The sequence below is a fragment of the Rhinopithecus roxellana genome, chromosome 2 (genome assembly GCF_007565055.1).
Source record: "Rhinopithecus roxellana isolate Shanxi Qingling chromosome 2, ASM756505v1, whole genome shotgun sequence".
Taxonomy (NCBI): Eukaryota; Metazoa; Chordata; class Mammalia; order Primates; family Cercopithecidae; genus Rhinopithecus; species Rhinopithecus roxellana.
The window spans coordinates 6,117,788-6,135,727 of record NC_044550.1 but is presented as its reverse complement, the minus strand read 5'-3'; the positions used below and the strand labels follow the sequence as shown (position 1 = coordinate 6,135,727).

The window sequence follows — 17,940 nt, the reverse complement described above, 5'->3', positions numbered from 1 at the left end:
CGAGAAGAGTAAAATAAATCAGGGGGCAGAGGTTAAGTGTAGGCCCTCAAATCCAAAGGCTGGTTGGGATTTAGAGGGGCATTAGGGAGGATGTCCTGTACCAAAAGAAGCTTCAAGCAACCATGGCCAAAGAATGTTTGATGGCTAAAGAGACTATTTTAAGGTCATATTTTAAAATATGGGCGTGGTGGCTCACGCTTGTAATCCCAGCACTTTAGGAGGGCGAGGAGGCAGATTGTCTGAGGTCAGGAGTTCAAGACTAGCCTGGCTAACACGGTGAAACCCTGTCTCTACTAAAAATACAAAAATTAGCCGGGTGTGGTGGTGCACAACTGTAGTCACAGCTATTCGGGAGGCTGAGGCAGGAGAATTGCTTGAACCCAGGAGGCGGAGGTTGCAGTGAGCCGAGATCGTGCCACTGCACTCCAGCCTGGACAACAGAGCAAGACTCCATCTCAAAAAAAATAACAATAATAAACAAACATGTATAGGGCAGGGCGTGGTGGCTCATGCCTATAATCCTAGCACTATAAGGCCAAGGCACGTGGATCGCTTGAGGTCAGGAGTTTGACACTAGCCTGGCCAACAGTGAAACCCCATCTCTACAAAAAATACAAAAATTATCTGAGCATAGCGGCAGGCACCTGTAGTCCCAGCTCCTCGGGAAGCTGAGGCATGAGAATCACTTGAACCCAGGAGGTGGAAGTTGCAGTGAGCCGAAATTCTGCCACTGCACTCTAGCCTGGGCAACACAGTGAGATTGTCTAAAAACAAATAAATAATAAATTTAAAAAAATGTATAAAGTACTATTAATAACCCACTCATCATACAATAATCTTTACTTCAATGCACTTGAGGGCCTACTACAAGCCAGTCATCGCCCTGGCGATGGAGATAAATAGGTGAACATGACAGACAAGGTCCTGCTCTCATGAATCACACATTCTAACAGGGGAGACACAACTATATAATGTAATGTTAGCTAGTGATACACAACTATATAATGAAAGGTTAGCTAGTGATAAACACTATGAAGAAAAATCACAGTAAAGCTGGGGTAGGGTGGGCTGGGGTGGGTGACTATTTCACAAGGTGATCAAAGAAGGTCTTCTAAAAAAGGTGACATTTTACTGAGATTTAATGAAACAAAGCATCTGAATCATATGCAAATATCAGCAGGAAGAGTTTTCCAGGCAAAAGAGCAAACTGGAAGGAGCAAAATGGGACCTTGCTTGACAGATTCAAGAAACAATGGGCCGGGCGCGGTGGCTCAAGCCTGTAATCCCAGCACTTTGGGAGGCCAAGACGGGCGGATCACGAGGTCAGGAGATCAAGACCATCCTGGCTAACACGGTGAAACCCCGTCTCTACTAAAAACACAAAAAACTAGCCAGGCGAGGTGGCGGGCGCCTGTAGTCCCAGCTACTCCGGAGGCTGAGGCAGGAGAATGGCGTGAACCCGGGAGGCGGAGCTTGCAGTGAGCTGAGATCCGGCCACTGCACTCCAGCCCGGGTGACAGAGCAAGACTCCGTCTCAAAAAAAAAAAAAAAAAAAAAAAAAAAAAAAAAAAAAAGAAACTATGTGGTGGTGGCACAGTAACTGAAGGAGGGTCGTAGGAAATGAAGTCAACTCACTAGATAAAATAACAGGATTAGTCAAAAAAGAGTAATTACAGGTAATTTCGACTACATACAATTTCTGTCCTGTAAGCTAACTTAGTTCGACCTGACACTTTACTGTAAATAAACTAATATAGCATTATCCCAAAATGGCAGTATGAAAAGTTACCACGTTAAAGTAAGGTCAATAGTCATATCCTACTCGTAATTCACCAGTCTTCATCTCTAGTACCGACCTTAAAGTCTAACTTCAGTACCCTCTACTTTCCAGAGATCCAACACTCAATTCTGAATCCCCGCTTCCTCAGTTCCCCCTAGACTCTATGCTCAATTAGCACCTGGGGGCAGGAACTTTGTTTTTTTGTTTTTTGTTTTTGTTTTTGAGACGGAGTTTTGCTTGTTGCCCAGGCTGGAGTACAATGGCATGATCTCTGCTCACCGCAAACTCTGCTTCCAGGGTTCAAGCAATTCTCCTGCCTCAGCCTCCCGAGTAGCTGGAATTAACAGGCACGCACCACCATGCCCAGCTAATTTTGCATTTTTAGTAGACTGGGATTCTCCATGTTGGTCAGGCTGGTCTTGAACTCCCGACCTCAGGTAATCAGCCCGCCTCGGCCTCCCAAAGTGCTGGGATTATAGGGGTGAGCCACCATGCCTGGTGGGACCTTTGAGTCTTACTTGAACTCTTAAAGACATTTACCTTTTTTTTTTTTTTTGAGATACAGTCTCACTGTCCCCCAGGCTGGAGTGCAGTGGCATAATCTAGGCTCACTGCAACCTCTGCCTCCTAGGTTGAAGCAATTCTTGTGCCTCAGCCTCCCAAACAGCAGGGATTACAGGCACGCTCCACCATGCCTGGCTAATTTTTGTATTGTTAGTAGAGACGGGGTTTTACCATGTTGGTCAGGCTGGTCTTGAACTCCTGACCTCAGGTGATCTGCCCACCTCTGTATCCCAAAGTGCTGGGATTACAGGCTTGAGCCACCCCACATAAAAATCTTACCATTCATCTTATCTCATTCCTATCAGGGATCTAAACCCTGCCCTTGGCTACTTTGAAATCTCTCGTATCTCCTTCTTCTCCATTTCTACAGTTATCATTAACCTCAGATTATGGGAGTTGCCTAAATGATTTCTTTCCCTTCAATCCCTACCCTCAATCAGTGTGTATTCGTTCGTCACTACTGCTAAACTGACTTTCAAAACTTTTTCATCATTTCCTCATTCAATCTGTAACGTCTTCAATGGATACCTAATACTTACTATGTAAAATCTAAACTTCTCAGTTTTCAAGATTCTCCAAAGTTCATAGTATCATTTACAACAATCTTTTATTAAAGCAAAGTGCTCCACTCCTACAAGGATTAATTCTCAACATTCCTAGAACAAACTTAGTTTTCTTATTTCCCAAAGCCATCAAGGCTGACCATGTAATTCCTAATGCAATCTCAGTTTCTAAGCAGAATTTATGTACGGAAAAAAGTCCCAATAAAGAGAAAATGAGTGGTCTCATTAGAAAAAATTAAAACAGAAAAATATCTTTTGATCAATAAAGGAAATTAAAGATTTCACATGACCAATACTGATAAATAACTAAAACATTCCACTGAAATCCAGTTTATAAATGGCTTTTACTTTCAGAGAATAAAAAATTGTGGATCATAAACTTCAAATGACTTGTCCAATGTCCCATATTTAACAAAAATGAAAAAGCATGAGCTTCTATGGACTCAAAATCCCGTGTAAAAACCTTGGCCTGTCTGCCCTGTCTAATCAGAGGAAATAGATGAATATATTCATTGGAAAAGCATTAAAATACCTGGATGTCAAGTATCTATTCAAAGAATGGACACAGGGTTTAAAATCCTGGTGCTTAAAATCCTTCAGTTGTTCCCTATAGCATTTAAATGCAAAACTACTTAGACAAAGCCTTTGTAAATCTGACCCCTAATCCAATCTACCAAATCATTCCGCCAAGTTCCAATTACACCAAAGTATTTAAAAATGTTATTCTAATGATAATTTGTAGAGGATCTGCCATCATATTACATTTAAGGAGAAGAGTAGCAAACAAAAAGATACCAAGGATAAACGTGGGTGTTACCAATCTTTCAGTCTACCTTAGGTTAAAAGCTGTTTACGAAACACAGTTTTGCATAAAAAAGATATTACTGAAATAAATATTAAAATACAACTTCTAACATTCCTTTCACCTTTCGTAAGAAACTATATAACTATTGAGTTTATGGTCAGGAATCATACTGCCAGGACTTGAGTTCAGGCTCTACCAAGTTCCTAATAACCTCTCTGAATCTCATTTCACATTAACCTCAATGTCAGTAATACCTATCTTGTAGGATTATTGTGCAAATTAAATGACAGAATGTGAAGCACTTATCATTATGGCTACAATACAACAATAGCTCAAATATAACCCTCTAATAGTTAACTGTTCAATGAACATAGATTCGAGTGGAAATCTTAATTTTTGGCTTATCCTCAAATCCTTTTGTCTCTGACAATCTGCTGATGAGGTTAAAAATGTTCATTCACCATGAATACCAATTACTCATTTGCATTCTGAGGACATCCAGGAAGTCAGGTGGATGCAATAACTTGATGTGATCTGATCTGATCTTCCCTTGTGTACAGAGGTTGTCTTTAGGCACCTTGCTCAATGTCTAGCTCGTAGATGATCAATATTTTGAGGGAATACTGGAATGAATGAAACTGTCTGGCCAAATAGCCTCAAAGTTTATCACAGAACTGAATCACTTACATGGCTCTTCCAGAAGCAACCATTCTGACCTATGGATGACCTAAATTCTAATTTCAACTTCCACCATGGGGCCATATTCCAAGAACTCATATAAAAGTGAAGCAACAACGGATGGATGCTCAGTTGAGGGTACATGGTGCTTATGGCAGTCCCAAAGCTGAATTTAAAAGGGCACACCGCAGGACAATGCATCAATATATATGACATCAAGAATAAAAATGTTAATCCCTTCTGCCTTTCATCTTTTAAAAACTGTCCTTGATGTTACATCAATTTCAACATTGTAACTCACCTGTTTTTTCAGTTATATCTGAATCAGGAGTGTTTGCCCTGCTAACTTCCCCTTCAGCATTCTCTTCTTCAGCACTAAGAGAAATTGGTGAAGAAGGGCCAGGCTGGGAAGGTTGAGGGGTTGCTTCGGGCGCTTCCTCAATCTTATTCCTTTTCTCAAAGCGAAAACGGTCCAGGTTGAAAAGATTCATATTGATAGGAACCACCACCTTGCAGGGATGGGGGCTTTAAATGAACTATCTGCAGGGGAAAAATAAAGGAAGGAAAAAAGACCATGAAAACAATATAACATACAATGCCACAGCAGTTTATTCCCAAGGCAATAAAGGGCCCGCAAACATCCCAGTGGCTCAGGACTATTATGGCTGCGCTTCATTGTTAGGCCACAACGATTAGAAGGTGGACGAGAGTATCTTTTAAAAATTTCCATTGCTTTTCACTCCCCTTAGTCCGCCTCCCCCGCCCGCCCCTCCTTACTGAAACCACGAGCTGACCCTCGTGCAACCTCCTCTTACCCCAGCACGCGCGGGCACGTTCCCCAGTATAACCCCCTAGCGGGCCTCGCGCCCGCCCACAAAGAGAGGCTCCCTGTGCTACCGTGCCCCCTGCCTCGAGAAAGGACCTGCCAGGGCTCGCGCCTCGACACTGCGGGGACACAAAGGGGCCAAAGAAGGGGAGCGGCGGAGGCCGTGCTGGCGGGCACCCGCCCGGAAGTTGACGCGGCGCGATCCCAGCTGAGAGGAAGCTGATAGGATTAAGAGCACACAGGAAGGTTCAGAGGTTCAGAGGTATGCTAAGGCATCTTTTTAACGTTCAATCGCTCGCTTGTTTTTTCTTCCCTCAGTACTTACGATCTTGTAGCCTCAGAGCTATGTAACAAAGGTTGAAAATAAAAAAATAATTCCTGGCGTGGGCCGACGGTAGCCGTGCCGGGACCTTCCAAAACAGCACGGAGAAACCTTACGAGCGCGTAATGATGACGCAACACGCAGCCTAGGCTTTTTCTTCCCAAACAACGCGCGAGCCGAAAATGTCTAGGCGCGCGCTGTTGTCATGGTAATTCGTACCCGTCTGTGTCGGCTTGTAAGGGCCAGATTGATCTGTACCTTTGTCCTCTTAAGTTAGCTACAGAGTTATCAAATAAAACAATAGTAAATAGCATAATGACAAAATATATATATAATACAGTTAGTATATATTTATGTATTATATCTGTAGTGTTTCATCTATAATGTAGATAGCATAATAGTAATAATATTGTGCTAAGCATTTTAAGTGTATAATCCCAGTCCTTACAAGAAGCCTATGTTTACAAAGCAAAGAAACCGAGACCTGCAAATGTATAGGTAATTAGTGAGGGATAAGATCCACTTCAAAGCATTTGAAGTAATTCCTCACTTTCGGCTTGATTGTTCTTAGAGTGGAATTTGATTAATTATTTAAAAAAATTTTTTAATTTTTAATGTTTGCGGGTACATAGTAGGTACATATTTATGGGGTACATAAGATATGTTGATTCAGGCATGCAATGTGTAATAATCATATCAGGGTAAGTGGGGTATCCATCACAAGCGTTTACCCTTTGTGTTTCAAACAATCCAGTTATTTTAGTCATTTAAAAATGTACAATAAACCGGGAACGGTGGCTCACGGCTGTAATCCCAGCACTTTGGGGGGCTGAGGCAGGCGAATCACAAGGTCAGGAGTTCGAGACCAGCCTGGCCAGTATGATGAAACCCCGTCTCTACTAAATATACAAAAAATTAGCTGGGCGTAGAGGTGGGCGGGCGCCTGCTACTCGGGAGGCTAAGGCAGGGGAATAGCTTGAACCTGGGATGCGGAGATTGCAGTGAGCCGAGATCTTTTCACTGCACTCCAGACTAGCAACAGAGCAAGACTCCGTCTCAAAAAATAAAAATAAAAATACAATAAATTGTTGTTGACTATAGTCATGCTGTTGTGCTATACTAGATCTTATTCATTCTAACTGTATTTTTGTACTCTTTAACCATGCTCACCGACCACCGAGGCCCTCCCACGCCCCACACTACCCTTCCCAGCCATTGTTCTACCCTGTTTCTCTTTTTTTTTTTTTTTTTTTTTGAGACGGAGTCTCGCTTTGTCGCCCGGGCTGGAGTGCAGTGGCCGGATCTCAGCTCACTGCAAGCCCCGCCTCCCGGGTTGACACCATTCTCCTGCCTCAGCCTCCCAAGTAGCTGGGACTACAGGCGCCCGCCACGTCGCCCGGCTAGTTTTTTGTATTTTTTTAGTAGAGACGGGGTTTCACCGTGTTAGCCAGGATGGTCTCGATCTCCTGACCTCGTGATCCGCCCGTCTCGGCCTCCCAAAGTGCTGGGATTACAGGCTTGAGCCACCGCGCCCGGCCTCTACCCTGTTTCTCATGCGTTCAATTGTTTTAATTTTTTAGCTCCCAAAATATAATAAATGAGAACACACCAAGTTTGTTTTTCTGTGCCTGTCTTACTTCCTTTAATATAATGACCTCCAGTTCCATCCGTGTTGCAAATGACAGGATCTCATTTTTTTTTGATGGCGTATATGCACCTCATTTTTCTTACTCATTCACCTGTTAATGGACACTTAAGTTGCTTCCAAATCTTGGCTGTTGTGAATAGTGCTGCAACAAACATGAGAATGCAGATACCATTTCGATATACTGATTTCCTTTCTTTTGCATATAATTCACCGATCTTGATGGAAATATTACCTTAAGAATATATACTCCTGGCCGGGCGCAGTGGCTCACACCTGTAATCACAGCATTTTGGGAGGCGGAGGCGGGCGGATCACGAGGTCAGGAGATCGGGGCCATCCTGGCTAAGACGGTGAAACCCCGTCTCAACTAAAAATACAAAAAATACGAAAATACAAAAAATTAGCCGGGCTGGTGGCAGGCGCTTGTAGTCCCAGCTACTGGGGAGGCTGAGGCAGGAGAATGGCGTGAACCCGGGAGGCGGAGCTGTCAGTGAGCCGGGATCGCGCCACTGCACTCCAGCCTGGGCAACAGAGCCAGACTCCGTCTCAGGAAAAAAAAAAAAGTGTACTCTTGGGCTAAGAGCAGTGGCTCAGGTCTGTAATCTCAGCACTTTGGGAGGCCAAGGCTGGTGGATCGCTTGAACCCAGGAGTTTGGGACCAGCCTGGGCAACATAGTGAGACCCCATCTCTAAAAAAAATACAAACTTATCCAGGCATGATGGCACATGTCTGTAGTCCCAGCTACTTCCGGGGCTGAGGCAGGGGGATCACCTGAGCCTGGGAGGTCGAGGCTGCAGTGAGCCATGTTTGCACCACTGCACTCTGGCCTGGGTGACAGAGCGAGACCCTGTCTCAAAAAAACAACTAAGATACACTCCCTTTGTTCCAACATTAGACAAGCAATTTTCTGAGTTATAATTTGATCTTCTGGTTGGCATTTCCCATAAACAGGAATTGCTACAAATGATCATTCTGCCAGATACGTTAGCCATTGTAAACTTAAATTGGCAGTCTGTTTCATAAGTCAGTGTTGTGAATTGTATATTTACAACACATACCCACAGTTTTATCAAGTGTGGGCACATTTATAAAATCTGGTGTTTGGGCCCATAAAACTCAAGGTCAAAGCCTGAACAGTTAGGACTTCCTTTATACCTATCTTTAGTATCCCATGAAATGCATTAGTTTATGCATGCATATTAAATTATATGATCAGAATATATTTACTTATGGCCAGGCACAGCGGCTCATACCTGTAATTCTAGCACTTTGGGAGGCTGAGGTGGGAGGATCACTTGTGGCCAGGAGTTCAAGACCAGCCTGGGCAGCAAAGGGAGACTTCATCTCTCTCTCTCTTTTTTTTTTTTTTCGAGACAGGGTCTCACTCTGTCACCCAGGCTGGAGTTCAGTGGTTCAATCTCGCCTCACTGTGGCCTTGACCTCCCAGGCTCAAGTGATCCTCCCATCTCAGCTTCTCAAGTAGCTGTAACTACAGGTACTTGTCTCCATGCCTGGCTAATTTTTACATTTTTTGTAGAGATGGGGTTTTGCCATGTTGGCCTGGCGGTGGGGGTGGGGGGAGGTGGGTTGGGGGCATCAAGGCTGCAGTGAGCCATGATTGAAAGAAAAAGAAAAGAAAAAAATAATATATTTACTTATAAGTAGTAAATTATTTTTGGTGATGAAGACAATTTGATTCTATTTAGAGAGATCTGAGATTGAAAACGGACTCCTCTAGCTGAATGACCTTTCTAAGTCTTAGTTTCATCATTCTTTAAATGTGATTAACAATAATATTGACTCTTAGAGTACTTTTCTGCAACAGTACCACCTCTTGACATTATGGCTGGGACAAGATTGAAAATGAACCACATAAATAAAAAATGTCGAAATATTCAAACATTATAAATATAGCTAACAAAATGTAAAAGTTACATATGTTCTTCCTATTTTGAAAATACCAGGGAAGCCAAGTTGAATTTAGAATTTCTATTGTGTCAGAATATGGGTTAATGAAAGAGAATTGGTTGGCTCATATATCCTGCCTTCCTAGTGTCACCTTTTCATACTCAATTTGATACTAATGTTATCAGAAATGATATCATAATGGGCCATGTGCTTATGCATATAGATGCCCAGCATATGGACACCCAACTCTGGCCCCCAACAAGGGTTACCATATTTGTTTTTTTAAAAAAGGGACGTACAGTTAAATTTGAATTTTAAATAAACAATGAATATGTTCTTAGTATAAAGTTGTCTGATGAAATACTTGGAATTGATACTAAGACATTATTTGTTGTTTATCTGAAACGCAAATTTAACAAGTTGTCTTGTATGTTATTTGGCAGACTTACTGCTCTCCTACTCCTTTGTCACCTCTTGGACCTTGGGGCCTTTTGGCTACATTTTTGCCCTAGGATTATAGATACTGAAATCACTGTTTGCCCTCAGTAGGGAGGACCTCGGGAAAAGTCACTGTTAGACTTCTTGGGGCTGTGTGAGCAAAGAATTTTAGGGACCAGGTACTCGAATTATTGTCTAAAAGTGAAGGCACAAGTTCTGAATGAACATGTCTTCTTGGCCCCAAAGATTCCTTTAGGGCAGGGCATAGCTGGAAATAACTAGATTTTGCTCTTTAAAGCACTAGACCAGGATAGGGACCCCTCTTGACCAGTTCTAAGGGTAGGATTTTTCTGCAACCTTCATTGACCTGGGAGAATTATAATGATTCATGATTGGGGTTTTCTTCAAAAGTGAAGTAGAAGTTTAAGGAGATGTATTAGTTTGCTAGCGCTGATATAGTAACAGCCTGGATGACTGAAACAACAGAAATTTATTTTCTCATGGTTCTGGAGGCTAGATGTCTACTCTCAAGGTGTTGGTAGAGTTAGTTTATTCTGAGAGCCATGAAGGAAAGATCTGTTGCAGACAATAGATGAAATCGATGAATTAGCCAGGCGTGTTGGCACATGCCTGTAGCCCCAGCTACTCAGGAGGCTGAGGCAGGAGAATTGCTTGAACCCAGGAGGCAAAGGTTGCAGTGAACTATATCATGCCACTGCACTCCAGCCTTGGTGACAGAGCGAGATTCCATCTCAAAAAAAAAAAAAAAAAAGAAGTCAATGAAATGTGAAGAAATGATAAATATAAGATTCAGAGAAGTGAGAGTGAACCTTTGAATAATAGGTGTAAACAATCATACATACTCATCTACACATGCCAAAAAAAAAAAAGAAATAATGAAAAACGTGATAGAAAATGTTCATGGGCTTTCATTTAGTCTGCAGGTGAAAGAGCTTAATGAAGTCAAGGCAGAATCTGTTGAAAGAGACTATATCATAAAAATATCCTGCAGAATTTGTTTTAATTTCAATAATTTAAAAAATGTCTTGCAAGCATTTTTCAAAAAACATCTACAGCCTACAAAGGGAAAGAAATCAAGCAAAAGCTTTTTTGTTAAATGTCAGAAAGTAATGATGCAACATTTATAAGGATTTGGGGAAAAGGATTGTGACTCAATAATTTTCTAGATCACAAATATTCATTTGTGGAAGAAAAAAATTCAAACTTTTAATTTCCTGAAAATATATCTTCCTTAACATATTCCTAAAGACATAAATCCAGCTGACAATGTCAAAATGAGAATTTCAATATGGTGAATTCATGGTGTAAAAGCATTCTGTTGAGACTAAACACATGACTTAATGATTATAAATATGTTGTGTTAGTCAGCTATTGTTGCGTAACAAACTACAAAATTTTAGTTGCATAAAGCAATAAGCTTTTATCTCTCTTTCATTTATCTAGTGATTGGCTACTGTGGCTTAACTTCAGACTATAATGCCTGCACATAGTAGAGGATCAGTGAATATTTGTTGTGTGAATTAATGATATTAATAACTAGATAAATAGTATAAGCATACGGATAATCAGAAATAAAATGTAAGGCAAACTACCATTCAAGTGATATATGTCACAAAAGTACAACATAAATCAGAGTTCATAAATCTCAGAAAAGAGGTGACAGATCTCCAGAAAGGAAGAGAAAAAATATATATATATTTTAGAAATGGAGATTAAAGTAGACCTAACAGATAGACAGGCAAACATAACAGATGACGCCTTTAGAGAAATATAGGGTGGAAAGGGAAAAAACTTTAAAAAGAGAAATAGAAAGGTAAATAGATTTAAAAAAATAATTATTGAAGATAAAGAAGATCCAATATAATTATAATAGGAGTTATTACAAAAGAAAACCAAAGCAAAGGAGTAGAATCACTAAAAACTATAATTCAAAAAAAATTTCCTGAAAACTATAAGGATTTAAAACTATATATTGAAAGTACACATTATTTAGCTAAGCATATCAACACGATGGCCAACCCTAAGACATTTCTATTAAAATTTAGATTTTAAAGGAAAATAAAAAAGTTTCTTGGACATCTAGGATTTAAAATAATAAAATGTGATTCAAGAATTTTATATCAAGCATAAGTGCCTTCCAAATATAAAGGCACACACTACTAACATCAGGTAAAATTCTGCGGATATTGTTTCCATGAGTACTACTGAGGTATCTATCAGAGAATAAGCTTCACAAAACCGAAATGTCTATAGAGACAATGTTGTAAGGATAGGTATAGAGCATTAACTACATAGTTACTTGCAGAACAAAAATAATATGATGTTTAAAAGAAAGAGAGTATGGTTTATAATGGTTATATGATCTGTCAAGGTTCACCTCCTAAAAGGCAAAGAATGACAGGAACATATGAAAAAAATGTTTAAGTGGTTTTCAGTAAAACAGTTGAAGTGTATTTAGTGTTGCTATTCTGAGACCAGTGTGTGTATATTGTTGGGTAAAGCAAATTAATAATTATATTCTAATTCTATTATTTCTTTTTTTTTTTTTTGAGAACCACAATTCTCAGAGTAGAAGAAAGGAGATAGAGATGTAATAGAGAGAGGTTATAGTACACACCCTAGAGTGCAAGTGGAATGGTGTTTTATTTAAATTGGAAATATCAATATGAACTTAACGAGATTTGATATACACACAGACACAATATGTGTTTGTTTCCCATCTTTGTCCACTGAAAAGGCCTAGGAAGTGACTAGCCCAGTACACAGCCCTAGCACCATGATCATACTCTTTGAATATCATTTACTGCTAACAGAAACCTGGACTTCTTGGAAAAAGAGCAGATTACAATATGCAATGGAAAATGCACAAGGTGAGACTGAAATATCTTCCTATACCAAAAAGCAAGGAAATTATCAAAGGCCATTAATATCATGTCAAAAGGATTCAGAGGTCAACTTGAGGTTCCTATGGGCCAAAGATGGGTCAGTTTGAGCTTCAATGTGATTAAAAATTGCAGTGATTTGAAAGCCATCAAATATGTTGAAATCCAGGAGTTCTTACTGATTTTTTCTTTAAACTGGTTGACTTTGGAGGATGAAAGGAAAACAATCTATTATCATGAAAACTGATAAACAGATGGAAAGAATCAAGCTTTATCCTGTCTTTACTCTTTGAAGACTTTTACCAGGTAACTGAAGAAGAGGTAAGGGAAAGTGTTTCTTTATAAAAGTATTCCAACTAGTAAATGAGAAAAAAAGTATAAATTGGAATTACTTAGCAAGCCTGGCTCATTTACAAAATCATGAGATAGGATAAAATGGCTATTGTTCTAAGCCATTAAATTTTGGGAGTGGTTTGTCATGCAGTTTTAGATATTTGAAACATATCCAAATATTTTCTACATTTTTGTCTTGAGTGTAACAATTCTTCCAGTTAAAATTAAAATGTTTTCTTTTTTCTATCTTAAAATCCCCATGCTCAAAAACTGCCTGAAAATCTTATGCTCTTTTTGTCAAGTTTTGAGTAGTTCAGTCTAGAAATCATTTTTTAATATACTTTGTGTCCTCATACTTTCTCTATCTTCTTTTGCATAAAAATTATTTCCCACAATAGTGTCTAATTCTTCTTTCTCAGGAGTGTAAATGAGATTAAAGGCATCTCTTCTTTAGAAATAGCCACTGAATCATAAAAAAGCATCATTATTTCTAATTTTTGTTAAAGGGCTTTATGGGATTAAACATGGCCATGAAGAGAAACTTCCTAGAATACAGACCATAAAATAGAATTTTGTCAGCAGGGCAACTCAAATGTGGTTAGAATAAAATATTGCTTCAAGGGTCCCTATTGGGATAGAATTCACCTTTCTTTTATTCTTTTTCTGTTCTTTTATTATTATTTTAGACAGGGTCTCACTCTGTCACCCAGGCTGGAGTGCAGTGATCATGGCTTACTGTAGCCTCAATCTTCCCAGACTCAGGAGCTCCTCCGATCTCAGCCCCCTGAGTAGCTGCGACTAATGTCGCATACCACCACACCCAGCTAATCTTTGTACTTTTTTCTAGACATGGTGTCTCACTGTGTTGCCCTGGTTGGCTTTGAACTCCTGGACTCAAGCGATCCTCCCACCTCAACCACACAAAGTGTTGGGATTATAGGCCACCACGCCCCACAGAATTCACCGTTTAAATTAAAATACTTATGTATGGCTGCAAAAATCATTTTAATTTCCTGTTGGTTTTAAATGGGCTCAGTGAAAATGTTTGATAGAATCCTCAAATTTCTTAAATAGGAGAAAAGACTGTGGGAATTTTACTGTTATTTCTTTTTGCTTCATATTTACCAAAATAAAACCATGAAGCAGTTTGAGGAAGCAGCAGCCCTTCCAAAATTGAACTGAGTTGATTAAGAAACCAAACAAAAAAACGAACAGCAACAGAGATTAAAAATGAGATTTGTAAACTTGGATCCTTTCTTAACTTGATATCTTAGAAATGTAAACCACACCTAGTTGGTAATGGAAACTTGTGTAAACTAATCTTATCTCCCACACGTGAATATAAAATGGAAAAGACAAGATGCCAAGTCATAAAACTAAAAATCTTTCTTCCTTGGTAACAAGAAAGTAAGCCAAATATTACCAATTTGTAAGCTAATACTTCTTTAAGGAATGATTCTTAATTTGGGAAGGTAGAGGGCATGGTTATAAACCTCTTTTAGAAATCCAGATTTTAAAAAGTCACAAACCCCTTCCAAAAAAAAGCTGCATATGCACATGACAGGTGGCACATAATTTCAGGGGGCTCATGGAACCCTAGTGCTCTGTGAGCTTCACATTAAGAAGTTCTGACAAAGATGTCCATAATCCTCATAACTCGGGTAGAATTCATGGTGATTACATCCATATATGTGCCTTCTTAAACTTAAAACTTCTAGCAACTATCATTACCAATTTAGGAAACTGAAAAATACTGAAAATTTTCATACTTCTGGTTTGGTAACTATCTGCCATGTTTTGCTAACATAATTTGTTTTCTTAAAAAAAAGTAGGATTTAAATTCTAAATAAATTACATCATGCTTGATTTTTTTAGAACTTGAAGAACAAATTCCATATTGTAACTCTTCTTTTTTTTTTTGAAACAGAGTCTTGCTCTGTCACCCAGGCTGGGGTGCAGTGGCGTGATCTTGGCTCACTGCAACCTCTACCTCCCAGGTTCAAGCAATTCTCCTGCCTCAGCCTCCCGAGTAGCTGGGATTACAGGCATGCGCCACCACACCCAGCTAATTCTTTTTGTATTTTTAGTAGAGACAAGGTTTCAGCATATTGGCCAGGCTTGTCTGAAACTCCCGACCTTGTGATCTGCCTACTTTGGCCTCTCAAAGTGCTGGGATTACAGGCATAAGCCACCGCGCCTGGCCTGTATCTCTTTTCCACCTGATTTTTAAATCGTATGTTTTCCCTTCTTTTTTCTGCTTATGCATATCTTAAATTTTCAGGATACTCTCAACTGGCAAGTTGAGTTCATGCTCACATATACACAAGATTTTACATTTTCTCTTCTAGTGGCCTTGCAATTCAGTTTCCTCATTATGTTATATAGTCACTTTTTTTTTTTTTTGAGGCAGTCTTGCTCTGCTGCCCGGGCTGGAGTGCAATGGCATGATCTCGGCTAGGCTCACTGCAATTCTGCCTCCCAAGTTCAAGCAATTCTCCTGCCTCAGCCTTCTGAGTAGCTGGGACTACAGGTACATGCCACCATGCCCAGCTAATTTTTGCATTATTAGTAGTGACAGTGTTTTGCCATGTTGCCCAGGTTGGTCTTGAACACCTGAGCTCAGGCAATCAGCACACCTCAGCCTTCCAAAGTGCTAGGGTTACGAGCATGAGCCATCACGCCTTTCCTTTATAGTCACCATTTTGTTGTACGTACCCACAATGTCAGGATCATGTTTGATACTTTGAGTCATTAAATTCATATATCTATGTCCAAATTTCATCACATGGGTACTTGTGGTATTTATCTTTGTTGTAGTAACTCTTATCTTGAAAATTATCCTCTTATATGTGTCATTTCGCAAAAGTCATGTTTCACAATATATTTAACTCAAACAGGATCACTGTAATCACCCTAATCCTGTACATATACATTTTTTCTTCTTGAAATGGTCTTTACAAAAAGATTCCAAGAGAAAATAAATTATTTCTTTTTTCAATCATTTAAAATTCCACAAACATTAAACGTAATTCAAAATTCTCTTACTGCCATATCTACTTAGATGTAATCAAATAACAGTTCTGGGAATAAGTTACATGTTACCATTTTACATTTTTTACACAATGTATGTTGTCTAGACTGTTCCTACTTAGGTATTTGCTAATAGTGTAAATGCCTTATGTTGTACATGTCTGTTCTCTTGAAGGTGGAAGTATTACTGAATCAAAAACATGGGCTTCCACAAATGATCATAAAATGACACATTTATAGTCAGCTATAATGAGGAAAATGAACTCTTAAGAAAGTAATTTCAGTGTGAGGTCCCACGTTCATTCCCTAGCACCTCCACGAAAAAAAAAGTAATTTCTAAATTACAGTCATTATGAAATTAGAGACACCTGAGTGCAAATCCCGTGTCTTCTGTTTACTAGCTGTGTGATATTCTCTCAATTCCCTCATCTGTAATATGGGGAAAATAGTACCTATGCTAAAGGATTTCTGTGAATTAAATTTGAAATAATTCATGCTTAGGGCCAGGACTGGCATATAGCTAGGACTACCTAATAATTCTTATTTTTAGAGTGGAATTTTTTCTTACTTAGGAATTAAGCTCCCAGAAAGCAAATAAAGTGAAAAAAAAAAAAAAACTTTTAATTAAAATTCTCCTTGTATATATTGTATACTTGAAAATTGTTGAGAGTAGATTTTTAAGTGTTTTAACCACAAAGCAATGCTAAATATGTGAAGTGATGCATATGTTAATAAGCTTGATTAGCCATTCCACAATATATAAATATGTCAAAACATCATGTTGTATACCATAAATATATACAATTTTTGCCAATTTAAAAACTAAAGTTTTTTACTTTTTTAAAAAACTAAAAGTTACCCTTGCAAATTTTCATAAATCATTTATAAATTACAGTGTACATGGATTTGTATATGGTGCCTAACTCCCATTAATTAATTTAATCTTTATTCCGGGCCTACTCTGTGCCCAGAACTATAAGAGATGCTGAGACATGTAAGAATAAACAAGACTTATGAGATTCCTCTCCTCAGATAGCTCAGTCAGTGAGAAGACCTTAAATTACAAAATAGCACAAAATATGCTATGATAGTGGAAGTATAGTGCTAGAGCTCTCTTACAATTTTTGTGGAAGCCAGGGAAAAGTGACAGCTGAGTTATGAAAGATGAGTAGAAGTAAACCAGTAAAGAAGGTAAAATAGAGACAAGGAGAGAAGAGGCTGAAGTTCTTAAGAGGTTATGTAGGCTAGCTTTTGCCTTCTTTGGGCAGACGTGCAGAGAAGAACATAAGAAGAAAAACCCAGAGGTCCCTGTCAATTTTGCAGAATTTTCCAAGAAGTGCTCCGAGAGGTGGAAGACGATGTCTGGGAAAGAGAAGTCTAAATTCGATGAAACGGCCAAGGTGGATAAAGAATGCTATGATCAGAAAATGAAGGATTATGGACCAGCTAAGAGAGGCAAGAAGGAGAAGGAACCTAATGCTCCCAAAGGCCACCATCTGGGTTCTTCCTATTCTGTTCAGAATTCCTCCCCAAGATCAAATCCACAAACCTTGGCATCTCTATTGGAGATGTGGCAAGAAAAGCTGGGTGAGATGTGGAATAACTTAAATGACAGCAGCCTTATATCACTAAGGCAGCCAAGCTGAAGGAGAAGTATGTGAGAAGGATATTGCTGACTATAAGTATAAAGGAAAGTTTGATGGTGCAAAGAGTCCTGCTAAAATTGCCTGGAAAGAGGTAGAAGAGGAAGATGAAGAAGACAAGGAGGAAGAAGAGGGGGAGGATGAATTTAAAAAAACTGCTAATCTGTAAAAAAAAAAAAAAAAAAAAAAAGAGAGGCTATGTAAAGGAGTTTGTACTTAATCCTCAGGGCGGGGGAAAATATCAATAGTTTTTTAGGCAGCTATAGTTAAGTTGACTAATGTTGTACAAATATTAATTTGGAATGCAGAACAGCTGAAGGCCTCTTTTTACAGAAAAAATGACAGTTAACACATGTAGAGAGAAATGATTGGCAAACCACTGCTTTGCCCCTTTAAAATAATAATTTGGGCAAGGATCATTAATGGATGGCAAAATTCATGGGTGAAAGGATGGTGGGGAACAAGACAGTCACATGAAGGTCTTCAAGTTTTCATCCC

At 39.2% G+C, this 17,940-nt stretch overlaps 1 protein-coding gene and 1 pseudogene across 2 annotated transcripts in view; one reads left to right on the top strand and one right to left on the bottom strand.

Moving 5' to 3' along the window:
• The window catches only part of SMARCAD1 (SWI/SNF-related, matrix-associated actin-dependent regulator of chromatin, subfamily a, containing DEAD/H box 1), an 85,218-nt gene extending 79,550 nt beyond the window's left edge, over positions 1–5,668 (bottom strand). The window contains exons 1-2 of one of the 2 annotated variants that reach the window (XM_010385598.2): positions 5,542–5,668; positions 4,692–4,930 (exon numbers count right to left, since the gene is read on the bottom strand). In XM_010385598.2, the coding sequence (XP_010383900.1) occupies positions 4,692–4,881 (190 nt within the window). In that variant the 5' untranslated portion in view covers positions 4,882–4,930; positions 5,542–5,668. Of the gene's footprint in view, positions 1–4,691; positions 4,931–5,205; positions 5,427–5,541 lie in introns of those variants that run through there. The other variant, XM_030918922.1, reaches the window with a different exon arrangement.
• Positions 5,669–5,720: 52 nt separating this feature from the next.
• LOC104679861 lies at positions 5,721–17,611 on the top strand (annotated as a pseudogene).
• The last annotated feature ends 329 nt before the right edge of the window (positions 17,612–17,940 follow it).